This window comes from Microplitis demolitor, chromosome 4, assembly GCF_026212275.2.
Source record: "Microplitis demolitor isolate Queensland-Clemson2020A chromosome 4, iyMicDemo2.1a, whole genome shotgun sequence".
Lineage (NCBI taxonomy): Eukaryota > Metazoa > Arthropoda > Insecta > Hymenoptera > Braconidae > Microplitis > Microplitis demolitor.
In genome coordinates, this window is record NC_068548.1 from 22,862,249 (window position 1) to 22,890,185 (window position 27,937).

The 27,937-nt window shown below is 35.6% G+C and overlaps 1 protein-coding gene across 2 annotated transcripts; it reads left to right on the plus strand.

The window, feature by feature from the left end:
• Nucleotides 1-72: 72 nt before the first annotated feature.
• LOC103576328 (uncharacterized) lies at nucleotides 73-27,813 on the plus strand. Of its 2 annotated transcripts, none has more exons than XM_014444155.2 (9): nucleotides 73-436; nucleotides 10,392-10,536; nucleotides 10,728-10,892; nucleotides 22,104-22,442; nucleotides 22,639-22,753; nucleotides 23,349-23,504; nucleotides 24,413-24,748; nucleotides 24,822-25,272; nucleotides 26,413-27,813. In XM_014444155.2, exons 1-9 carry the CDS (start codon nucleotides 429-431, stop codon nucleotides 26,612-26,614), a joined length of 1,917 nt encoding a protein of 638 aa, XP_014299641.1. In that variant the 5' UTR covers nucleotides 73-428; the 3' UTR covers nucleotides 26,615-27,813. The 2 variants fall into 2 exon arrangements, with proteins under 2 accessions (XP_014299641.1, XP_014299639.1); XM_014444153.2 differs by lacking the exon at nucleotides 73-436 and adding an exon at nucleotides 9,380-9,789.
• The last annotated feature ends 124 nt before the right edge of the window (nucleotides 27,814-27,937 follow it).

The window sequence follows — 27,937 nt, forward strand, 5'->3', positions numbered from 1 at the left end:
CTGGCTGCCGCTCTCTCTCGAGCCGCGAGAGTGAGAGACTTTGCCTGTACTGGCTTTTACACAACACTCGCCGCTTGTCACACGTCGCGGTGCGACGTAGTCGTGTTATCATACATCCCGGTATACAAAATAAACGTGATTTTCGCATACATATAAATATAAATATATATAAATACATATATTAATATATCTAATAAAGTAAATGACAATTCGCGGGATAAATTTTTAAAATTAAAACCAACTGACAGTGACGTTTTAAAATTTTTTTTTTAATTCAAAGTGAAATTTAAAATCGCGAGTTTATTTATTTATACTAGTGCAATTTAACGGGCCTACACGGGCCCAATTGCACAATTATTTGTTTATTGTTTACTATTTATTGTCTTGTTCACCATAACATCTTTAAGAGCTGATTTGTCATACGGGTCATGGTAAGGTAGGAAAAAAAAAATCCTATATTTATATTAGTCATTGTCAATTAATTTCATTAATTTTCGTAATTAATAACAATGATAATTATCATTATCATTATCATGATAATAATGACAGTAATTAGGGTCTTTTGAATTTGTATTTTTAAACGCGGCAGTTTGACAGCGAGAGAACGTGGATTTGTTTTGGACACTTGACGCGCCAAATTTAAATTAAACCGCCAATGAATTAATTGCTAATTATTTTTAATTCATTAATTGACTTTATCGTTATCATTGTTATTATTATTATAATTATTAAGTAAATAATATAAGATAATAATAATTATTTATAATTTTAAAAAAATGACAGTTCCCGCGGTTAATTTAAAATTCCCAGGCAAGTTCAGGTCACGTGTATTTAAATTGACGTTGAATAAACACTCAATCGAACTCGTAAATCAAATAATTACGTCACCAGATACTTCTTAAGTGAGTCTTATCGTCACAATCTTATCAACTAATAAATTTTAAAAATACAAGTACAATAGGACGAGTTACACTGGCCCAGTTCATCTAGAAAGGCACCAGGAAAATACGATACCAGGAATTCAAGTTTGAATGTATATGCAGACGCAAGTCCCAGTAATTGATTGTCGGTATCATCAGCCGGATTTAGTGACTGATGATGGCAGGAGTAATAAACCATAAGGAAGTAAACCGCTGATGGTCCCGGTCGTTGACAAGGAAAATAAATGAAGCAGACGCATAAGGATTTTCTTTAGATCCTTCACGGTTGTAGGTAGCAAGTATTCTCTTGGTTGCAGTGATAAAGAGAAATGCTGGCTAGAAAGCAGGTCTTGAGTTGTTGAATCTAGGCCACCCCGATGCTGCCGTACACATTCTCCAGAATTTAACAGTGTCCGTATCGGCCTTGCTTACTTTACCTCGGATTACTTGCTCTCTATACACTCATCAAGTCCATCTTGAAGGCAATAACACGAAAAATATTTAATTCCACCCATTTCCATTCACCTCCGCTTCCACCTCCAGCAGTACCTCGCTCCCAACCTCTCTCTTTCATCTTCATTATCTTTGTTCTCCATTATTGTCACTGCACGCATGACACAGGAAGTAAGAATGAAGATATATAAATGCAAATCCACTAAAAATACCTGTACTTATGATAAATAAGAGTCTGTAAGAGTAAAAAAAGAAGAATATATTTGTAAATGGGAGAAAGAAAAAACATCAGGTGAATTATCATGGTTGACAAGCAGCTAAAGATGCTCAGAATGAAAGGAGGCATGTGAAGCTCTCTCTCGCCTTTCTTGTCTTTGTCATTTTCTCTTTTGTCCCCTCTCAACATCTCTCGCAAACTAAAACTCGAACTTGCTTCTTTCCCTCGATTTCCCTCCCCCTCCCACTATTCTATCTCTTTTTCTTTCTTTATTTCTTCTCTGCTCCTCCCGGCTCCGCACTTCTCATCACAGAAAGCCTTCTACGTCCATATACACCTTATACATATATATACAGAACACAGTCTTCGATTTTTCCCTACCATACTTTGCTTTTATCTTTGTCTAAAAAGAATAAAAAATAAAATAAAACCCACACCAGCTCTTTCCTCGTTGCGATATCTACCGTTATTCATCCGGACATTTCTGGCCATTTTTCTTCCTTTTCTCTCGTTTCTTTTCCCCTTTACTTTCAAGGATTGGATGTATATACATATATATGTACATATATAAAGCAAAGTAAAGTACAGGCTGGAGAGGAGGCAGAGGAGGCAGCAGAGTAGAATGGAAGTAAAGTCTCAAAGCGCCATGAGAGGGATATAACACAAGAAGTAAAGGAAAAAGAGCACGGAGAGAGACGTTAAGAGAAATAAAATGAGAAAAAATATATATATATATATATATATTCTCTTTTTCTCTGGTGCTTTAGCTCTTTCTCCACTGCGTTCTCCACTACAACTTGCCCGAGCACCAGTCGAAGCAGACAACTTCTTTTTACTTTTATATTCCGTCTTAGTCATTTTTTATTTTCCGTTCTCCTCATCCTCTCATTCCTCTATGCTTCGTTGGAAACCAAGTCGAGGAACGTGAATGTGAAGTTGAAGCAGCAGCAGAACACCCGGAGCAAGAAGAAGAAGAAGAAGAAGAAGAAGAGAACAGTTTGCCAACGGCAAACCCTCCTTGCCTTTCACCCGAGCTCTTCCTCACCTCTCTCTCTCCATTCCTCAGTCTACGTCTTGCCGAGCGACCGCCACCCGCCACCCACATCCTGTTTCTTCAGCAAACCCAACGAAGGAGACTAACTGAGGAGCCAGAGAGGAAAGAAAAAGCCTTCACTTCTATACTCCAATGAGAGTAAAACGAGCAAGAGCATATTATCTTTTCTTATTATTTTTATGCCTTTTCTCGCTCATTCTCCTTCTTACATCCACATATATCTAGCCTACAGTACGTCAAATATTTAAAATTCAAAATTTAACGTCATTTCTTCTTTGAGAATAAAATAAAAAAAAATCTCTAATTTACTTGGCTACAGCATTCTTATTATTTTTTATTATTCTGAAGCTTTCTTCCGGCTTTGGTATTCTCTCATCGCCCATTCGTACTTGAGGATCTTATACATATTCTTTGAGCCCTTATACGCTCAACTCTATACTATACCTTATCTCTCTCAAGTTTCTCATTGTCCAACGGCCATCTGTCTCTCCCAGCTTTTTCATCCCAGCGCTTTCATCCCTTTGCTTCACCCCGATACAAAGAGACTCTCTTATCCTTGTCCGCCCACCCGCACACTACATCCCCCTTTACTTCTTTCCCGTTATGTCTTCCCACCATTTTCTACTCTGCTAAGCTACATTCTACACTAGTCCCAGTTCTATTCGTCCAAGTCCAGAGCATATAGCCAGCACTATTACCCCCCACCCCCACCCTCTTTCTGCCCCTTTCTTCGTGCAGTAGTCGGCAACGACTCAAGTACCGAGAAAGCCAAAGAGAAAAGGGAGACCAGGAAAAAAGCACCCTCACAGAACCCATTTCCACCCTTTCCCTCCATGCCCATTCTACCTTTCTTCGATCCGTTCTCTCCATCTCGTGATATTTTACCTCATATATTTTTTATTTTATTTCATTCGACTTTTTTTTTTGTTAACCTCATTTTTTTTAAACCTTATCTTTTTTTCAACATCCTTATTCTTATTATCGCCTGTTTCATTTATTTTTCTCATCGCTCGTGCACGCAAAGCGCCATATTTGAATTTGTGTCACATTCATACTTTAAAATACAGACACAGAAGTTAAAAAAAAAGAAAAAAGAAAGGAAAAAGATGACGTGGCTGCACGTGCATCTCTTGAAACCCTTTTAAGGGTTGGATTGAATTTTAAAAAATATCATAGCCCTCGTATCTTTTTTTAGAAACATACATTCACATATATATATATGTACATATATATGAATCTGTGTACCACATATACATTAATGTTATGCTGTAACGTATTCTAGTTTACTGGCGACCTTGAGTGACGTCACGTCACACCCCCATGATACTCAACTGCGCATTATATACAACACCACACATATATATATATATATATATATATATATATATATATATATATAAACCCTATCTATTCACACAGGATTATTCATATTTACCCTTATCTCTCCCTATTTTTCTTCTTATTATCTTTTTTTTCACTCACTAATTAATTTTCCCGCTTATTTTTTATTTAAAATTTTTCCAGTTCCCGCTTTAATTGATAAAAAAAAACTTCCGTATTTTTTTAAAGAAAAATAATGATGATAATAAGCGAGAGCAATGAAACGTAAATTATGGATAAAAAATAAACAATGATAATGATGAAAAAAAAATGGAAGAACAGGTGAGAGAGACGGAACTGCAGGAGGTGAGATAAGAGAAGACCGTCGCGTAAATGAAAGGTAAAGGAGTTAAAGGAACAAGTTGATGTAAAAAAATAATATAAATAAAATGAGAATAAGATGAAGCGAAGGGCATCTGAGAATGTTGTACTGTTACCTTACGGTACAGAAGACGGAAATTAGGACTACTTTGCCACGCTCCCGTGGACTCCTGATTCATCGCTTTCTCGCGACGTCTTTAATTCATATTTTCTTTTTATTTATATACTTTTTTGTTTATTATTATTTTTGTGCCCGTGTTTTTATCTTATTCTAAACCAATGCGGTTTAATTCCATTCTCTTAAATTTATTATTATTGTTATTGTTGTTGTAGTTGATGTAGATGTTGATGTTGATGTAAATATGGGTTATTCGCGTGAGGGAAAGCCCGGATACCGGTCAACAAATTCAGCGCGTGAGTGACGTTGGAAAACGCGCGGATGAAAGTGTGATACCATGTACATATATATGAACAAATGATATGTGTACGTGAGACAGAGTGTGGATGTGGATGTGGTAAATGTGATAGGATAGGAAAAGAGAATGAAAAAAAAAAAAGTTAAAGAGGTAGGAGTTACAGGATGTGTATGAAGTATATATATATATATATATATATAGTAGTATGTAGGGAAAGGCATAGAATAATGTTTAAGTAGAGGGAAAAAATTGTTTGCCACTCTATCTATGTAGAAAGTATTGCTGGGTTTATGTAGTTATAAGTATGTGGGTAAAACTTGATGGGAAATTTTTAAATATGTACAGCACATTAAATATCTACGCGAAACTTCTTATATATGTATGTGTATACATATATTTATATTTCTAGGATAGTGTAAATTAATATCTAAGTAAATATAGTTTGGCTCTGGCTTTCTTACTCCTTTATTTTCTAACTTAAATTATCGTTTAATGGCTGTACTGTCACAAGGCGATAATTATTGGACGGATTTTTATTTCTGAAGGATAATTATTTATTTATTTTTTTTTTTTTTATTGGCCAAGGAATGAATTATTTTTGCGAAGGGAAATTCAATGGAATTTATTGGGAAATTCAGGGCAATTTGTACATATAGGGGTAATATGGAGCAATTGGTATCTGCTTCCAGGCCGACCTCTGATTAAAAATAAGGATAAAAAATTGTTGATGCCTAAATATTAATTTTTTCAACAGACCAAATTACCCCAGTTTATAAATTTATTGTGACTTTTTAACGGCTGGTATTTAAACTAAATAATTAAAATTAAAAAAAAAAAAATTGATCGGTTTTATTTTTAAATTATTGGAAAATTTGAACCGTCTGTAACTGACCCAGTCAGGATACTTTCTGCCCTTTATTAAATAAAAATTAAAATTAAAAAAAAATAAAATATTCCTGAATTTTAAACCGTCTGAAAAAAAATTTATTGACTTATATATAAATATTAAATATTATAATACACAAAGTGTATTCGTGTAACGATCGACAAAGATAAAAAATCCATCTCGAGTTTACACACGGCAACGACGTAGAGGACAACTCCTGGGAGTTGCTCGTATATAGTTTCCGCCAAGACTTTCTAACCCCTCGCAGCAAACCCTCTTTTTCTTTTTACATTTCTCTTATTCTTCTCCCCATCCCCTCGAGCTCCCTTCATCCTCTTCCTTATCCTCGTCATCCTTCTCGTTTCTCTCAGGATGTAGGGGTTACATTTTACGTCTATTTTATTCTTACATCTTCTCCTTTCCCTCCTATTCGTTGCTGGGGTTAAAAAAAAACCTGGTCGATACTCGCCAGGATAAAAATAAAAAATTTTATTTTTTTACGGATCCTCCGTCCATTTAATCATAAAAATAATAATAAAAATTTTATTTGTGAAAGATTATTCGCATCAACATGAGTTAAATTTTCGGTAACGATAAATCAATCAAATATATTGATCTTTAATTAATAAGAAGGTTATAGAAATTATTAAATAATTAAATTCATTTAACCCACCGACGTCATATGAAAATTCAGTACCAGTTATTCCACTTAATGTCAGTCCTCTTTCTCTTTTTATATCTCAGTCACCCAATTATTCTTGTTTTTCCCAACTGCGACGTTCATTCTGTTCATAAAATACATGAATAATTTACTTGCAAATAGCATCCACCTCTCTGATATATATATATATATATATTTATATATTTTTATATTTAAAAACATGACGGAGAAGATGAAGAAGTGTAAAAATCAAAAAAAAATATATCGACGATCAGAAGAAGATGAAGAGGAGGTGGGAGGGGGGGGGGAAGATGAAAACGATGACAGAAAAATAAAAGAGAGGAGGATTTTTCAACATAAAACTTGTCTCTCTTATTCTCGAGCTTAGTTTTTTCTTTTATTACCTCTAGTTTTTTATATTATTTTTATTTTTTATTTTTCTTATACTTGAGAAATAGAAAGAGAAGGAGCTCAGAGGTTGATGGTATAGAGTTCGGTATAAAATGTCTCGGAGAGAAGAGAGAAGAGTGAAGTAAAACGAAGCGAAGAAGGTCGATAACGGTGGAAAAACGTAAAAGCCAAGGAAGAGAAGGACAGTGGGTGGACGAGGAGGTGAGAAGTGAAAGAGGTGAAGGAGGAAGCTGAGGAAAATACTTTTAGGCGAGCCAGGGTACGGGTGTAAGAGCGAAGTCGAGCTCAACTGAGAACTGGGAACTGGGAACTGTAAAGAGAAGAAAAGAGAAGAAAATAAGAGAAGAGCCCCGTGGCCTCGTAGCACCAGCAGCTCCGATGCTAAACGACAAAGAAAAAATGAAACGAGTAGAGTGACGGAGACAGAGACGGAAACAGAGTATAAAAAAAACCGAGCACGAGGAACAAAAAAGCTGAGAGAGGGAGAGATGAGTAAGAACGAAAGATATAAGTTGGCAGGATCCTCAACGGCTGAGCTGAACAGGGAGAGACAAAGGAAAGAAAGAAAGAACGAGAGACTGAAAGAAATAATAAAGAAAGAAAGTATAAAAGTAAGCGAGTATGGCTGCTGAGAGGAGATAAAAGGGGCCAGGGGGTTTATGATGAGAAGGGTAAAGGGAAAAGGGAAATAAAGAGAGTTGGGCGGAGAAGATGAAGAAGAAAAGGGGCCACGAGGAAGTACCATCTTCGTTTATTCCCTTCTCTCTGCTCTCCTCTCCTCTCCTCTGCGTTACTCCTATCCAGCTTCCTCTTCATCTCTCTGATGTGTTTGTGCTACACGATGGCAAGAAGAAACGCAAGGGACGTGTAGAATAAATGGAAACTTACAAGAGAGGGCGAAAAAACCAACCAACAAGGGAGAATAACCATTTATATATATATATATATATATATATATATATATATATATATATATATATATATATATATATATATGTGTATGTACGAATACGAGCACATATATATTTATATATATAGACACCCTCAATTTTGCAATAGAAGTATAGAGCTGACGATGTTGCGAGTTAACGAAAATTACGACGATTTGAGCATACGTATTTTACCTATCGTTTATTTCGTTGCTTTGTTCTCAGATCTATATATATATATATATATGACGATGGTGAAAAATTGTACGAGATAAAGAACGAAAATGGGCAAGAAGAAATTGGGGATTGGAAAAAAAAGAAAAAAAAATAAGGCAAGTGTGGGCTTATATCCATCAGCAGATATAAGAATATATAGGAAAAAAAAAAATATATATATATATGAAGAGGGTTGAAGAAAACCGAATTGAAAGGGCAGAAAGACGTCAGAACTTTTTTAGCCTTTTTTATTATTCTCCCTTTTTATTTTCACCAAAAAAAGAAATATAAATAGAAAAGCCTTTGACATTTGATTTAAAATTTATATTTATGATTTAAAATATATTTTTATTTTATGAGATAAATAATCGATAATGCTTTTCGATTTTTAAAAAATATAAACTGGTAATCGCTCGTTATGTCACTGTGTCAATAAACCGGAAGTACCGTAAGGGTTGAGCAATTAAATGTTTTACAACTTTAACGCGGGAAAATTAAATAATTTGAATTTAAAAAAAAGCAGCACAATAAAGAATTCGGGTAAATAAAAATGAGTGTTTATATCGGAGCTAAAGATAAAAAAGGTGAAGAGAAATGGGACAAGTGAATGCATTGGACTTTGGCATGAGGAAATAGAGACACAGATACAAGAGACAGTGAGCCGGATGGAAATGAAAACAAAGGAGACAGAGGATGAGAGAATAGAGAGGATTTAGCTAGAGGTAGGATACCAGCTGTAATGGGCACTCAGGTGTGTTGAGAAAGAATATAAAGAGCAAAGTAAGAGGATGTTGGATGCTGGATCTCGGATACCGAATGGATGCTGGATACTAGAGAGCATATCTCGCCATGTTTGTATAGGATCTTTACTTCTTCAGACTTGAGACTCGAGATTACAAGAGTCTGCTTACTTGGCCTATGTACCCGCGATCAAGCTCACAGCATCTTCATATTCAGTCATTGTAACAGATTCACATGGAAAGAACTATCTAATGAATTTTACTCGTTAATTTTCAGAAAAACTGAACATGGATGAAGAATCACTCTTCTGTTTCAAGATATTGATCAATTACGGGGTAGAAAACCGTAATTTCAAGTGGCTTTTAAATAAGAAAGAGTGAATTTTAAAAAAAAACGATCTCTGTACACTCCCAGTAACGCAAACTGATGCAAAGACAAGAATGAAGTGGAATGAGAGAACTGATGAATAAGGGAATCGAAAACGTTAACTTGAGAGAACCAATGGGACCAGCGGAGACTATCTTCAGCTGAGTCTGCTGGCCTGTAATGTAATGTAGCAATAAACTGAAGAAATATAAGTTGAGTATGTAAGTATGTAGAAAAATATGAGATAAAGTAAAGGAATGATGCTTAGGAGCAAAGACAGAGAGAGAATATAAGTATCCGTTATCGTGAGTCGTCTAAGCAGCTGATAAAAGTCCGTATGCCGACGGACAGATAACGCAAATAGCCCGTATAAAGAGACTCGCATAGATAGAGACAGATAAAATACGGTTCAGAGAACAGGTGAATATCGCGATTCAGACCAACGCCCGTACTTTCAAACTCTAATAATCAAGTCCCAGAGTCCGTTTTCCGATTTTTAGTAAGAGCCTTTATAACTTTTTTCGAAATTTAATTTAATCTCGTTGATTTTATTTATCGGATTTCTCTGCGTGTCTAGACGGCGTAGGCTAATGAGCTAAGAAAAATAAGGACAGTGACGTGTGAAATCTGCTGCTATTTTTTTAATTAATCCGCAATCTGACTTACCGACTTCAGGACACCAGGTCCTGTCTTTTACGTCGTGTTAACGCTTTTGTTTATTTTTTTTTAATTAATTATGTGATTCATCGGGTGGTTTTGTGGATAATAAACAAGCCTGGTTAAATGGAGGCTGCTCGTTACTGGGGTGTTCACTACAGGTACTAATTTATTTATAATTTTTTGAACCTGTCCTGAAATTTTTTAAGAGTTTATTTTTCCTTGTGGAAAAAAAAATATTTATTTTTTGCTGTCAGAGATAAGATAAAAAAAAATAACATTTGTTACTCAATTCATTGAATGGATTTTATTGACAGCAAAAATGTCAAAATAGGTCAGTTCAATCTTGTAAATAATTAAAAATAAGTATCATCCTCGTCAACAGGCAATTAAAAATTTTTGGATTTTTTTTCTCCATATTAATTACAAAAAAAAAAAATCTAAAAAAATGCACGTGTAGAGAATTAAAAAAATTACAAGCGCAATTTTTTAAAATATTTTTTTTTTGATAATTTATTATTTAAAAAACAATTAATAGATGTCGGCTAACTTCAGATTCTGAAGATCAGACAATTAACAATTTTTGAATTTTTTTTTCTTCATATTAATTACAAAATAAAAAAATCTAAAAAAATACACATGTAGAGAATTAAAAAAACTATAAGTGCAATTTTTCAAAATATATATTTTTTAATGACAATGGCTAATAATTTCGTTTCCAAATTTTGACAATACAATAATAAATGATTTTTTGTTTAAACAGCGGAGGGATGGCCGGGCAGCATTACTGCCTGCGCTGGAACAATTACCAGTCAAATATGACCTCAGTGTTCCACCAGCTTTTGCAAACGGAGGCTTTCGTGGACGTGACACTTGCCTGCAACGAGGCATCGTTAAAGGCGCACAAGGTAGGCAAGTGTAACATGAAAAAAACACAAAGTTATAAAGCCACTGGCTTATAAGATCATATATTTATATATAATATATAACATATATTAATTCCGCTCATCAGCAAAAGTGCAAAGATAACAATCTTATCATATATGACGTAACCCGCGAAACTGAACAACAATTAAAGTAAAAAATAATTATTTTTTAGGTCGTGCTATCAGCATGCAGTTCATACTTTAAAAAACTCCTGCTATCAAACCCCTGCAAGCATCCGACGATAATAATGCCCCAGGACGTGTGTTTCAACGACTTGAAATTCATAATAGAGTTCGTCTATAAGGGGGAAATAGACGTGTCCCAAGCGGAACTTCAGGTGAGAGAAAATTTACGGGGAGCTTTCCATGGATGTCTGTTACAAAGATCCTGATGACGCAGATGTATTGATCCTGATCCAGGATTTCCAGATTCTCGATGATACAGATGATCAATCACCCAGATCCTGATGACACAAATTGACTCTGGCCGTTAATCTTAAATCAAAAAGAAAATGGATTCGAAAATTTCTATAGATTTTCTAAGAATTTTATAGAATTTCTGTGAAAAGTCTACACAGAAAAAAATAATTTCTGGGCGCGAAAATTTCTTTGTATTATAAATTGAATACAAAAATTTTCTTGGGATGAGAAAAAAAATTATAGACTTAAAGTTTTTTCGTGCTCTGAGAAAATCCATTCTCGTCGTAAGAAAATTTCTGTTTTATTTTCATAATGCGAAAAATTTCTTGGGCGGAGAAAAATTTTCTTAAGGAGAGTGAAAATTTTTTGTGTCAAGAAATTCTTTTTTTTTGTGTATTGAAAATCTGGACGTAAAGAAAATCCGGCTAAGAAAATCTAAGGAAAATCTAGTAACCATCACCGTCTAAGAAAATAAATGGAAAATACGTAGAAAATCTATGGAAAATCTACTAGTCATAACCATCTAAGAAAATAAATGGAAAATACATAGAAAATTTATGGAAAATCTAGTAACCATCACCGCCTAAAGAAATCTATAAAAAGTCTGAATTCAAAATTTTCTTTTTGATTCAAAATTTACGGTCCATAACAAGTCAATTCGTGTCATCGGTATCTGGGTGATTGATTTTCTATATCATCAGAAATCTGAGTAATGATACTCCAGACATTCGGGCTCTGAATCTAGTATCAAGATCAGTGTAATAGACATCCACCGAAAACTTTGTCCTCTTGCTAATTTCGCGCTGTCTCTCCCACTTCCAAGCCTTCCTTACCAACAGCCGGTTCCCCAGCTTACCAACAAGTCGGCAAACCTTAACCCGATCAACAACATCCCCAACTTACCAGACATCGGCAATGTCCAGCAGTCAACAATCTCAGGCACAGATTTAAATTCATGACGCAAACACCAGGCGTTCATACATCGCGTCGCGTCTCTCTCTTTCCATCCAACACAATCCAACCAATCCCTTTTTATCCACCGGATTCACTTTGTTCAGTAGTTTTTTAATCGTAAATAATACGGTCTACTATCACGGTTAGGTGAAGAAAATATATATAGAAAAAATAACTTCCCGGCTTTTCAACTGTTTCACCTACTGAACAAAACCGAGCCGAGGATTCTGAGCATTTTTAAAACCACCAGTTAAGTTTTCATTTAATTTATATCAGCACTCCATGCTAATGTGCATATACATGTATATTTTTTACTGACTACCGCAGTAACTATAATTACCAACGCGTTACATGTCTACATAGCCTTTAAAACCGTGCATCGTAAATAAAGGTTAGTCATGCCTCATCGCAACTCATCATCATTCAGCAAATTTTGAACTGGTATGTCTCTGAAAACTTCATTATTATCAATGCCAATCATAGACTAACAATTAACAGTAATTAGACATAGTTAATTAATTAATTGATAAGTTTAATTTACAATTAATTCAAATAAACCGCCTTTTTCAGAAAAAAGCCAAAATTTTTTTCAACCGCTTCGGCGGCTGAAAAAATTACCGGTTTTTTTTTAATAGCACTAGAGAGAGAGAGAGCCGTCGTGGTAGTCGTCGTAGTCGTCTCGTGACTCTCGCGCCTGGTTGAAATCAATAAAAGGACAGTCTTCGACCCCCATCTCGTTAGGACGCATTGTTCGGCAATCAGGCTACTCTGCGCGAGCTTACAGGGGCTCTCAAATCACTTCCCTTTCTTTTAAACCATATTTTTAATTTTTTAATCTATACATATATACATATATATATATACACAAAAACAAAAACAAAATTTGCGCAAGAAATACTTTGCACTATTGAAAACAAAAATTTTCTTCTAGATGACGTCTAAATACTTTTGAATTTTATTTTAAAGGATAAATTATAAAAAAAACAAAGTTTTAAAAAATTGCACTTGTAGTTATTTTAATTTCCTACATGTGCAATTTTTTAATTTTTTTTTTTTTTTTTTTTGTAATTTAACCTTTTACAAAAAATCCAAAAGTTTCTAGTTGTCTACCAACTTGATCGTAATAATTTAATAATTCTGAAATTAACAGACAATTATTTAATTTAAAAAAATAAAAACTAAAAAAATGCACATGTAGAAAATTTAAAAAACTACGAGTGCATTTTTTCAAAATATTTTTTTTTCTTTAATTTATCCTTTTAAAAAAAATCCAAAAATTGGTAAACGTCGCTGACCAGTATCATAAAATTTTCTCTGTTCCTAGATAACATATTAATTATTATATGATATATATATCATATATCATATATATCTACATCTCTATCATCCGCCCTTGGACCTCAAATAATTTCCCCGCGAAATAAATTCGCGAAAGCGGTTAATAAATAAAATATATAAAATTTATTCGCCTTCGAAGAAAATCGAGTCAATGATCTCTTGCTCCGTCTCACTTATGCCAATGACCAAGTATATATATACACATATAATAATAATAATAATAATAATAATAATAATAATAATAATAACAACAATGATAATAATAATGTAACGTCGCGCGCACGCACAACGTCCAACGTCTCCAATGTACTTAACTTATACGCTCATGTAATTACGCAACCGATTGACATCGGACAATTATTAAATTTATGAGTTATTTATCAATTACTTTGATGTTTTAACAATGATTTTATTTACTAAACCAATATTTACTAAATAATTGAAACTTTTTCAAAATAATTACTTATTATGCAACAAGAGTTGCGCAATAATTTCATTCCTATTTTAAAATTTAAAATTTATTAAATAATTGTCATTTATTTAATAACATTCTCGGTATTTAAATTTGCCGGCACGCAATCCACATCTGTATAAAAAAAAAAATAATTATATTTTTTGAAATTTAAAATTTTATGGCGGCAATTTCTGAGGCGAATAATTTATTCGAATAATTAAACCGGGTGTCGAGGTGGAGGTAAAGGTAGAGGTCAATAAACTTTAAATAAATTTCATAAACCCAAGTTTAACAAATTAATGATATATGTATATATATGGATGTATATAAAATATTGTTTAAAATGTAGTTAACAATCCCAGCTGAGCGCATCACGTGTTTCAAGGACTGACCTTGAAGAATCCCCACATGAAAGGAGGTTGTGTTGGTGAAACACAGAGATGTCTTTTCTTCCCCTCTTGGTGTGCTGTGGGCTATTGGAGAATCGGAGTAAGAGTGCTGGTCTTGTGTGTCTGCGAGAGCGAGAAAGAAAAATAAAATGAAAAGGAATTGAGAAGAAAGGAACAGAAGGAAATAAATAAAATAAAAAAACGGCAAAGTTGCCTGTGGCACGGTTGAAAAATACCTCACCCGTATCGTTCGGTCGCTCGGTCGGTCGCTCGGTGCATTCACTTTACAATGTACAATATATATATACATATATATATATATATATTGGAGGATGTTAAGCTCTTGTAGACCTGGAGACTCTACACGACTACGTACCACCGAGACACTACATCTGTACCAACAATAAGTGTCGCCGTTTCAGCTTTGCTTCTATCCACCAAGAATGGGAATCAAAATAAAGATTTAAAAATAAGGGATCCGTGACCCGGTTCTCTGTCACGCTTGTTCTTATTTTTATATCTCCGAGTACTTGTACTTTTACCTTTACCTAGATCTGCGCATGTAAGAAAACTCATCGTCACGGAGAGAATTTCTTTAGAGTATGAATTTTACTCGTTTCATGGAGAAATTTTTCTTGTTTGAAATGCTGTAATAGCGATGTCCATGTTGCCCACCTTACGGTAATTTAAATAAACAAGATGTTCTAATTAGCAAATTCTCTAACTTAATATTTTTTAGTCAGTGTCAATGTAGCAGACATCAGACAAATTTAAAATTATGAATAGAGTAAATAATTAAAAAAATAAAATTTGAAAAAAATGGACATTTACAAAATTTTGAAATTGATGTGCATTTTTTGCAAATTTTATTTTTTTAATTATTTACCCTATTAATAATTAAAAATTTGCCTGATGTCTGCATGAGTGAATGTAGCAGACATTAGACAAATATAAAATTATAAATAAATGGAGTAAATAATTTAAAAAATAAAATTTGCAAAAAATGCACTTATCAATTTCAAAATTTTGTAGATGTGCATTTTTTTCAAATTTGATTTTTTTAATTATTTACTCTATTTATTTATAATTTTAAATTTTACTAAAGTCTGCTACATTTACACTCATTTTTCAGTAGTTGATTTTGTGCAATTTTCAGGTGCAAATCAACTGCAAAAAAAAAATCTAAAAAAATGCACATATAGAAAATTCAAAGAGCTATAAGTGCAATTTTTCAAATATTTATTTTTTTCATAATTTATCTTTTTTTTTTCAAATTCAAAAATTATTAGATGTCGGCTATCCGTATTATGGATTTTCTAAAATGGAGTCGATTTTCTAGAACGTGATGCAAAAATTATGGCCACAGTAATTGCCTGTGTATTTAAATTTTCATAAGGTGGCTAACATGGTCCAGCATTACTATGACACCATAGAATTTCAACCAAGACTTTCTCCATGTAGTTGTGAGTAAAGCAGGACCAAGACAAATAATTACTCTTCCGTATCTAAATATTATCAGACTACAAAAGGTACCAGTTTACATTTAACGTCCAGGTTTACTCCAAAATGTAGGGTAACTTAAAAAAATATCTCAGCACAAAAAATCCAGCATGACATAAAATGAGGACGTTCTGTGACCTGGTTACGGACTAGCTTCTCGAGTAGGTTCGTATATAAACTCGGACACCTGACCAGGAACTACTCAGTAGTACAGATCCACCGCGTACGTTTTATTCTCTTTCTTCTTCTTTATCTTCCTCGATTCCTACTACACTACTTCCTTCGTACCAAGAGCTGGTTTGGTGTTAGTGGGGATCTGAACAAGGCAAAACCTCCGAGGATCCCGTTCTACAGACCTTGAACTCTACATCCACTTTACACCGCGAAACTGTTAAAACTTATATTCTATTCTCTTCACATCCATTTCTATTTCCATTTCTCCAACTTCAGCCTTGCCCAGTTTCGCCAAAACTGGGATTCAAAAAATGAAGTACCCAGCGCAAACTATCGTGTTCCTGCTACCAAATAATGCAAGCCATTTTGTATAAAACCCCTTTAGCCGTCTCCCTGGGGAAGCCGCGTTGAATATACATCAGACTCACACTCACATTCCCCATTCTCATACATATACCGAACAATGCCGAGTCCTGAGATGGAATAATTAATGTTTCCTACATTGACTGTACCTCTGGGCACCGGAGTATCCACTATAGTAAACTAATAACGTTATCAAAAACTTGAATTATTTGGGGAGAGACAATATTCGCAATCGATTCTACAGATGCATACATTCATAGACCAGATCCATACATATAATTAACTAAAATATAATTAAATGTACACAGAAGTGCTATTACATGGTGGTGTAGGTGCAATGTTTCAAACAAATAGATACAAATGGCAAACGCTGTTACTGAGCTATCCGCATTAATTATTTTCTTTTGGGTTGGTTTCAAAATTTCTCAACTTACACTCTCGACTGTACCACGCGGTTTTCTGCGAGCGTGAGTGTGTGTGCTGCACATGTACATATGTGCTGCGATGGGTGCGTGTGCGTAGAGCCGGCGACTGGAGGCAGATTCCCTTTGTCTGCGCAAACTCTGGACCGCGACAGCCTGTGCCCTCTCTCATCTGAATCCCTCTCTGCGCCCCTTGATCTCCACATCCACATCCACCTCCACTGGTGTCTCTGGCCTCTAACTCTTGCTCGCGTCGGGCGAATCTGGTCTGCTATCCATAGGCTGCCGTATGCTCGTGTGCCACACACAGAATCCGAATAATATCTCCGCGGTGGTGTGCGATCCGCATGGCCCTCCACATTTCGCTGGCAAATCTACACATCAGCTAACAGCTAACCAATTCCCTCATATTATACATATACATATACATATATTTCTTATAAACCTCCGCCTCCTTTCTCATACATTTGCCTTCCATTTCGATCTATCCTGAATCCTACCCCATTATCCCCGTACTCCATATCAGACTTCCCGTGGTCCTGCGGTGATTTTACTGGCACCGAGTATCGGGTGGATGTACCCGTCAGTAAAATTGCTTTTGGCCGCGCCCGAGTAGAATATAGCGTCTCGTCTTTCATATGCAGGCAGCGTTATCGTCACCTCTTTTCATCTCCATCCTCTTTACCCTCCTCCATTCTCCATCTTCCATTCTTCATTTAATTTTCTCCTCGCCTCACGCATTCGCACATTACCAGCTAAATTACAAAAAAAAAGATTACATATTAAAAGCGAGGAAAGTACCCGATGTAAGGAGAGTTGGCAATTGATGTATAAGCAAAATAAAATATCCAATGTAATGTGGATAAAAATGCAAGTTGGGCAAACGTTTGAATCGCACGATGAAGCAAAGAGCCGCGCAGACGGGTCCAAACAACAACCGGGGGTCCCCTCCTCGAGATTATCCACGTTCCGATAGATCGATCCTCTCTGTCGCCCGCATACCTTCGAACTCCGCGGGCCTCCTCTTTCCGTGACTCCCTCGCCCCTTTAACGCCGGGTCTATCCGTCCCCCTCCCTCTCCTTTCCCGCTTTCCCTCCACTCGCTCTTCTCCTCGTCTCGCGCCTCTACCCAACATCTGTCTTTCTCACTCGCTCTGTTCCTCTTCCTCATTGGCTGCGGCTCGTCCGTCAGTCTTCTCACTCTACCACCATATATATATATATATATATATATATATATATATATACATATATATTGGTCTGAGGCTCTAAAACACGCACCCCTGCTCACTGTAGACCTCAACTCGACTCGACTCGACTCAACTCGTATCCACTAGAGTTTCGCGTGTGTGAGTCTGATCGTTTCTCTGTTAACATCTAGCCAGCTCGGTCCTTTGTCGCCGTTCCTAAACACACATACAACTGTCTATTGAAAGGCAAGTAAAGCGAGCCGTCGGGTGCTCGCGTCGGCGAAATTCGTGGCCTGGTTGCCTGTGTTGGAAATACGCCGCTGTTCCCGACACTCCATCTCCATCTCTCGTCTCTCCCTCTTTTCTCCATCTCCCTCTTACTCCAGGAGTTTTCTCCACCTCCTCTTCTATACCTACACCTCATTCTCCTCCTACAGCGCTCCGACGCCGCCGCTTGGCGTCCTCTACCGATGCCAGAGAGCCTCCGAATGCCATTTCACTTTCGTTGGGCTTCGCCACGGAGACCGGGCCCCGCTAAGAATTATCCTCAGTAATACTCAAGAGCAAACCATTCGCTCTTTTATCGCTTAACGGACTTACCCAGTGGTATACAAGTACAAGTACCAGTTCCATCACTAAAGTGCGTGCGTTTATTTTAAATTACATTCGTTGATCGCTGAGGACAATAGCAGCAGCATCAATCATCAGTCATCAACCAGCAGCAAGCACGTGTGTGATAACGCTTTGTGACTCGTTTTACCTCCACTCTTTATCATCTCTCTCTCCACCCATTCGTCTTTTCCTCCCTTACCCCAGCCGGCTTTCTTCGCTCTAGTATCCGCGGACCCAGTGAGAGTCTCGCGCACGTGCCTTCTCTCTTCCGTCTGCGTACTTCTTGCTCTTATTCTTATTGTTACTCCAAGGCTCTTTTCCTCCATACCCCCTTCCACCTCGACTTACCGCTACGACTAAATAATTCTTACTACTCCGACTCCTCTCACTTCCTCCTCCCCCGCGTCATCGTACTCCAGCCGTATCTGTATCAAGTGCAGGTGAGTGATCTACTCGTACATTCATAGATTGCTCCTTACCGGAAATCACGTGTGTTACAAGTGTGTGCCGTGAATATATGTATATATTTAAATTTCATTTTTTTTTTTTTTACTTAATTTAATTATTTTAAAAAATAAATTATCACATTTGGCTCAATGCCGGTCTGCTGACGTTAAGAATTTTATTACGCACACGAGCACACTAACACATCATATATATGTATATATTTAATAGTATACTTTAATATGTTACTCAAAAAAAAGCGGAGAGATGATTCTATTCTACACTATGACTATAAATATATATATACATATATATACATGTATATATATTAGTGTAGTGTAGATGCCCTCTGCCTCTGCGCCAGTAAAGTGGTAAGGAAGTGACTTTACGAGAGCCCTCGGAAATGTCTGGGAACATATAGTCATATATACGTGTGTATGTATATATATATATGTACAGTATGTAGTTAAGAACATTCACATATTATCCACCCTCTTTACTTGGCACATTCGTAAACATTCTTGAAGACTGACGGCACTGAAGAAAGCTTACATGCCACATAACCAGTAGATAAAAAAAAATTTCTGATATTTTGTGATTTTTTTTGATAATCCTGAAGTTAGCAGACGATTAATAACTTAAGAATTTTTTTTTGGCAAATCAATTGCAAAAAAATGAAAACTAAAAAAATGCACATGTAGGAAATTTAAAAAACTACATGTGCAATTTTTTCAAATATTTTTTTTTTGTAATTTTTTTCTCTACAACTTTTATTTAAAAGTTTTTGAAAAATTTGTTTTTATTTATTAACAATCCCTGGGTGACTTTTTTTATTTAGAGGGTGACGTCATAGACCAACAAAATTCGCACCGATTTCGGAGTTTCGACTGGTATAGTCTAGCGGAGCTAAAAGTTTAACATGAGTGTGCGTAGACCTGAAGTTGAAAAATAATTTTAAAACCAGCATCTATACTCTCGACGACTGTGGAGCAGACAGAGGAACTATACTCATGACACCATGGGCCGCATATCTAATCCATGTGTGGAGCGGCTGGCTTGGGTCCAATGAATGCAGACTAGTGACTAAACCTAAAGCCATTTCCCTTTAAATTTTATTTTCGAGTAGCCTTTAATGTTATTTTCAACTTGTATTAACTAAACTTTATTATTTAGCAAAAAAAGTTGTTTCGTGGAGATAAAGTTAAAAATTCATCCGGAAACTTTGTACTTTGCAAGTTGGAAAACTTTTTATTAGTTTAATTTTTTTAATTGCAGTAAATTTTCATCTGCAACTTTTGGTTCAAGCTTTTACAAAATGAAAGAAGGATTTTAAATCGCGGATCCACGAACAGAACGGGAGAGCAAACGAAAAATGAGCGGTTTCATTGAACCCCTTCCACAAATCGTTTTCCACGTTTTGTCGTCTTGTTCTTGTTCTTCTTGATACTTGTCGTTTGCGTGGTTCAAGCACGTGGTCTTCCATTCAGTAAGAACATTACGTGTAACTCACTCCGTGCTGAGAAAGAGTAGAGGGCAAGAAAGAGACCAGAGACACTAGTCTGCTGAGAAAGACCCAAAGACGCTTGCGCCCGTTACACTATCGCTCCTTTATGACGTCATATCCGCAACCCGTACAACTTTCACCCTTTTTTTATTTTACTTTCATCCATTTCCCAGCTCGTGGGATTTATTTTTATCCACCCCGACTACCACTCGCTTAGAGCATTTATGTCCTTTTTATCGGCTCCAGTTCCGAGGCCAAGAAAAATATTCCTCTTGCGCATTCTTACCTCAAGATCGCGTGCCGTCTTCTTTCTTTTACTCACTTTTTTTTCCTATCCTACTTCTATCCACTTGCTCCGGAAACTGCCTTTTGCTCAGCTTTTTCATGGATTTGCACCTGTTGGACTTGCGATAAAAACTTTTATTTTCTCGCCTCTTTTTTCACCTAGCGCGACTGCGATCTCTTACCCCGAATCCTTCATCACCTAGACCTGGACCAGATTCACCCGCAGCTCATTAATTTTCTCGCTCGCTTCTGCTCCCAGGGAACGGAAAAAAATCCCTGATTTATTAGACATTAGACGCAGACTTTTCCTCGTGTCAATTAGTCAGGGTATAATTGTTCGGGCGATGCCCTTGAACCCTAAGTATTGATTGGTGAGGTTGGGATTCTGGCGTTGGCTCTCGAGTTCCCGACAACTCACCAGCTCTCCCTTCAACCGCGCCACTGGTTCTGCCTCTGCCTCTTCCTCTTCCTCTTCCTCTGGCTCTGACTCCGACTCTGCTATCGCTGTCTGAGTCAGTTTCTCTGCCCCGACATAAAGTTATCTTCGTCGCGCGGTGCTTGGTTGCGCTACCACCGCCGTCACCACCCATTCTGCATCGCTCTCTGCAAACTGAATCCCTCTTTCTCTCTCCCATGTCCTCAACACTCCTCAGTCCTCCCTCTACTTCGAATTTCCGCTGGCGTCCGGCCGTTGCGTGTCGACTACGTTTACGTTTTCGTTATCGTTCATTCCCTTTATTTTATTTGCTATCATTTCTGTCTCTCCTCTTTCCTAACACTTTTAGAAAACCCCGCGTTTATCAAAACCACTTTCTTTGCATCGTCCGGCATCTTCTTCTGCGAGACCGCGGTTCCATTTTACCCCACGTTCTCTGTAAAAAATAATAACCAGATAATGATTGCCCGCTGACATACACAACCAAAGTTCCGTGATAACGACAGCTACACAGAGGGGGCTGGATGTCCTGCACGAAAAGTCACCGACCAAGCCTTGATATACGAGAGGGTGAACAAGAGCCCGGGGGGTAGGAAATTGAGAGCCAGGGGTTGCCCAGTGGGGCCATGGGGGTGGTCGATACGGCCCTGGGGTCGCGACAGCCACGTCGAGGCCTCAACTCCCTCGCACTCCCATTCCCATCCTCGTTCTCGTCCTCTTGCTCACCCGCCTAGCACTTTGCTCTCCTCTTCATTCTTCCTGCGGGCGTTTTTCCCTTCGCCGACACCCCGGCTCGTACAATCGCTCCAACTACAGACTACTACTTTTACTACAACTACAACTACCGTAAGCTCTAATCGCACCACCCGAGGGTTGATTTAAGAACACACCCGCCGACACTCTCGACTCTCCATTCTTTTCCATCTCTGTCCTTACCATCAAACTCTTTTTACTTTACACCCAACACCCATCAGTTCTATCAATCCTACTTATGTATTTATCAATAATTAATAATTATGCTTAAAAAAAAAAATAATTAATTAATTTGTGGTTTTTTTTTTTAGTCATTATTGAAAACGGCGGATCAATTAAAAATAAAAGGACTCTGCGAAGTGCCGGAGAGTAAGGAAGCGCCAGCAACAGTAAGCTTGAGCTCGTCACCACGAGAACCAGGAGGTGGTGCATCGAGATTCAATTACGCGAAACTTAAGAGACATCACCCAAAGTACAAACGACAACGAACGGGATTCGCTGGTGGAGTTGCTGGCGTTGGAGAGGCTGCTGTTGGAGGAGGAGCTGGAAGACCGACTAGCACTGACTCGAGGGGACAATACGACAGGTACAAAGAGGAGGATAACGAGAACACTGGGGCTGGAGGATTCGGCTGTGAAAACGACAAAGAGGTTCGTCATTTATTTATTTATTATTATTATTTGTGGAACGAGCGATTGGTTCGCCGGCTATTAATTCCGCGTCCGTTAGTCGGCGGTCTTTGCGCTCGTAGTCTTGCGTCTTTATATTACTTATTCTGGGCTATACTCACTGACAAACTGATACTGTAAGCAACCCGATGCTAAATTCGTACCGGATGTTCCACAGAATCACCGGGGTGACTGGCAGACGGAGGATGAGGAGTGCGGAGGAGACGCAGCAGTAATCCTGGAATCCTGCCAGCGAGACACCAACAACGGTAACGGCACAAACAACAATAACGGTAAGCCAATTGAAGGCAAAACCTGCGCCCCACACCTGAGACGTCCACGTTGTCTTTAAACATTATTCTTCTTCTTATTTACTTTTTTTTTTTTGCTGTTATTGTCAACGGTATTATTAGTATTGGTTTCAAAAGATGAGTTATAGATTTACTATTTTATTAATTTTTTTTTTTTTAAGTCATATTTTTTTTTTATTTGAAATGAAAATACGGAAAGAAATTTTTAAATTTTATTTTTATGATAAAATTTTTATACTGAATTTTTATCATCAAAATATTAATGGATTTTTAAAATTAAATTATAAGTAAAATTTATAAAATTAAATTTCCGCAATAAAATTGTTGATGAAGTAAAAAAAAAATATTTAAATTAAATAAAATAAAACGCAATACAAGAATTTCTCAACCATCAAACAATTCCACGCGAAACTGTGCCGTCATACAAAAAAAAAACTTTCCATAGCCGCAGGTAAACAAAAACAAAAATACTAATATAAATAATAAAACAATAAATCCTCCGGACGACGGGTGTGGGGCGTCCTAACAAAACAATTATTTAACCCAGAGCAGATCATCTTCACGTTTTAATTAAAAGGTGACATGTTCTGTCACACAGGTCTAGGTCATTACGGTCACCATCCGGATCCAGGCGAAGTCGACTTACCACCAGAGACTCAGCCGACGCCGCCGAGTGCCACCCTCGTCGGTACCACTATCACACATCTCAGGGACACTGATAACCATTCTACAGGTAATCCCATTCATCCTCTTCCTCATCCTCATCCTCGTCCTCGTCATCATCATCATCATTACCATCATGTTCAAGATAGTTGTGCGTAATTATCATCCTCTCATTAGATCATAGAAGAATTAACCAGTAATTGCTCTAATAGCACTTAACTATTTACGATTAGATTTGCTCCGTTTATTCTTTTGATATTAGCGACCCACGCACTATCATTTAGTCTCGACAGTTGTCAGTTACTTGATACTTTGTTACGTTTTATCTCCATACTATTTTATTTTGTCTCTATAAATATTTCGTTTGTAAAAAATATTTTTCATTTACTTTTAGCCATCGATTATTGATATCAATAACTAATAATTCGAATTTAGTGATAAATTCAGCTTGATTTTTTATTTTAAAATTATTCAGTAGTTTTTTAAAAATAAATAAATAGAACAGTTGTGGGAAATTGTATGGAACATCATGTACTTGGACTAGTGATTTAAGGCAGAGTCAAATAGACGTCAATTGACCAGCGGTAATTTTTTCAATGTCAAGATTTTTAGAAAAGAGACAATTATTTTGCAAAAAATTGAGTGAAAATTTTTTTACTCATTTCGTGTCTAAGTAGAAGACGAATTTTTTTAGTAAAAAGTTTACTCACACAAGTGCGTGTACATTTAAAATTTTCTGGGGAATTTTTTTATAAAAAATTTACCGAAAAGATAAAATTATTTTTGACGTCAATTTACGAGCAATTGTTGTTTAATTTTTTGTGATCTGACTTAACATTAAAATGATGATCATTTTTCATCACTGAGATAAAAATAAATATAATTTTTTAAATTGTAGGTTTATATTTATCTAGAAATAAAATAAAAATAAAATTTTTATTAATTTTAATGAATAATTAAATATAAATATAATTTCAGATATACAAAATTGTGATAACGTTAAAATAAAATTTGAAACACTTCACACGATGGATTCATCAGACACAATAGACATTGACAGTCATATGTCGGATTGTGCGAGCGTTAGTTCTAAACATGCAGCTGAGGGTGACAATATGATGATGATAACACCCGAATTATTGGGTTTGATGCCGTCCGGCAGTTCAGTTCATTCAAATTCCGGTGAAAACAATTCACGAAGTCACTCGGGAGGCTCTGGACATCATCATGGCTCTAAATCATGGACACAGGAAGACATGGACGCTGCACTTGACGCTCTCAGGAATCACGACATGAGTTTAACAAAAGCTTCGGGTAATTATCTGATCAACACTAGCCAGCTCCCAATTCAAATTTTCAAATTTTAAATTAACAAAATAAATTCCAGCGACATTCGGAATCCCATCGACGACATTGTGGCAGCGCGCCCACCGACTGGGCATCGACACTCCAAAGAAAGACGGACCCACTAAATCCTGGAGCGACGAGAGTCTGAACAACGCGTTGGAGGCTCTAAGGACGGGAACTATTTCCGCGAACAAAGCGTCGAAGGCGTTCGGCATACCCTCGAGTACGCTGTACAAAATAGCCAGGAGAGAGGGCATAAGATTGGCGGCTCCATTCAATGCGAGTCCCACCACTTGGTCGCCGGCGGATCTTGACAGAGCTCTTGAGGCAATAAGGTCTGGCCAGACTTCTGTACAAAGAGCTTCCACCGAATTCGGTATACCCACGGGTACTCTCTACGGGAGATGTAAACGAGAGGGAATTGAATTGAGTCGGAGTAATCCAACTCCTTGGAGTGAGGATGCTATGACCGAAGCTCTCGAAGCTGTCAGGTTTGTCTGCAGTCTTTATCATTGAAAATTACTAATGGCTTGGTAATTTATTCATTATCTACTCGGTGTTTTAATTATTTAATACTAATTTTACATTTTTTTTTAAGTTAATTATGAATATTAATTAACAAAAAATTAGTATTAAAAAAAAATTAGTATTAAAAAAAAATTTAACACTTACTAGATAATAAGTGAAGATGTACGAGCATGGTATCGTAGTAATGAAAAAAAAAATCAAAACAAAATTTTGAAAGTAATTTTTCAAATTCAAACTTCTATGAAATAGATAAAAAAAATAAAGAGTAAGAAAAAATTTAAAATTTAAAAAGCCCGCGATTTTTAAATTCACCTAAAGAAAAAGCGTAAAAATAATAAATTAACAATACGCTCAAAATTTTTTGAGTGAACGCAAAAATCCGGAGTTAATTCGGAGTAAATACGGAGCCCATGGCTATTTATTTAATCCCCAGGAATAAAATTTACTTCAAAGAGAATTTATTTACATATTAAAACTCTGAATCAGAGTGAATGCGGATTCAAAAAAAATTCAGACCCCAAAGTCATGATACTGAAGTTAGCTGACGTCTAATAATTGTTTGATTCTTTTTAAAACGATAAATTATTCGCAAAAAAAATATTCAAAAAAATTGCACTTGTAGTTTTTTTAATTTTCTACATGTGCATTTTTTTAGTTTTTTAATTTTTTAAAATTGAATTGTCAAAAATATAATTCAAAAATTATCTATTGTCTGCTAACTTCAGAATCATTCTGAAATCTCTCATCTGAAAAAACAAACTCTATTTACTCCATATACAAATCAAACAAAAAAAAAAAAAAAAATATGCGCATGTAGAAAATTAAAAAAGCCACATGTGCATTTTTTTATATTTTTATTTTTTTCAGAATTTATCATTTAAAAAAAATTCAAAAATTATTAGACTTCAGTATCATGAATAAAATCCGTAATCACTCCCAATTTTTCAAATTAAATCAATATTAAAATAAATAATCAATTATAAAGTGAACCGATAATAAAATTCCTTTTACTAAACTTGAATTTCGATACCATGCTCGTTTATTTCCCTCCGCTAACTCCCTTAAATTTTTCATCCCTACTAAAAAATTTTTCATAATTTCAGGTTGGGTCACATGAGTATAAATCAAGCGGCAATTCATTACAATCTCCCATACTCATCTCTCTACGGTCGTTTCAAACGCGGCAAGTATGAAGAGCCAGTCGCAGAGTTATCTCAAGACGGTACAAATCCCCACTTCCATCAGAGCCCGCACCACAATCACTCATCTTCACTTCCCGATCAAATGCCTTATCAGGGCAGCTGAAATTTACCTCTCTACTAGGACACACCAGCTCCTAGATACATCGCTCTCGATCTCACTTGCTCGTTTTCTCGTCTATAAATAATAATAATAATAATAATAAAACTTCTATTACTACTTCTGCTACTACTACTACTCCCCCCACAATTATTATTATGGATCATCGAGGATCAATGAGACGATTGCGTTGCGAGAATTCTCTTGCAGTATTACAAAACGTTTATACCCACACTTTTGAAATAAAAATAAATTTCGTTGATAAACGTAATATCTAATGAGGCGGATAAATGTACAGAGGGTAAAATTACCTGTGAAATTTTTGTATTTTAATCAAGTATAGTTAGAAAGATGTTTTAAATTAGTTACGGAGCAACAAACAATTAAATATATAAATAAATATTAAATTCAATAACTATAAGTACAATCGTTACTCCGTTGATTTGTAATTTACGATTAAGAACATCAGGGATAAAAATTTAAAAAAAAATTAAAATTAACAAACGTATAAAAATGGATCAATATATATATAAATATAAATATGATAATTATTTTTAAACAATTAAATTTTAATTTATAGTTCGCTTTATTTTTAGTCTTCCAAAGGAACAAAAAAATTTTCTCTACATTTTTTTTATACAGATATTAATTATTGATTATTGATTAATTATTAATTACTAATTAATTAATTGTTAAAGAAAATAATAGGCATTGAACAATAAATTTTTTACCGCGTTCGTAGACTGAGTTTATATGTAACGAACAAAAAAAAAATAATAAATTACAAGCAATGATTTCTGTGTGTTGAGGATATTAATTATTTAGTTTTATTAATTAGGGAGGATGATTTTAACTGTAATTGTTTATTGTTTTAATTAGATTTGTAATATGAAATTTTAGTTGCGACAAACTGCCAGGCGCATCAGTATGTTTATGATAATATTAATTTATGCTCATTGCTGGTGTAATTATTTTATTATTATTTTTATTTTTATTGGTATGGATCGAGTGACAAGTATATAAGGTATATTGTAATGTAAATTTTTATACCTTATATATATATATGAATACAAAGGAAATAAGAGTTTAATAAAGTATGGATAATATTATATATGTATATGTATATGTATAAATAATTAAATGATAACTGATAAATAAATGTACAGTTTATATATTTTAAATTAAAAATTAATTATAAATGTAACCTGACTTTTATTATTTATTATTATAATTACTTACAGTTGACATCAATTGGAAGTTAAATGAAATTTTTAAAATAAATTATAAAAAATTTTAAAATTGTAATTAAAATGATCCCAAGTATACTTG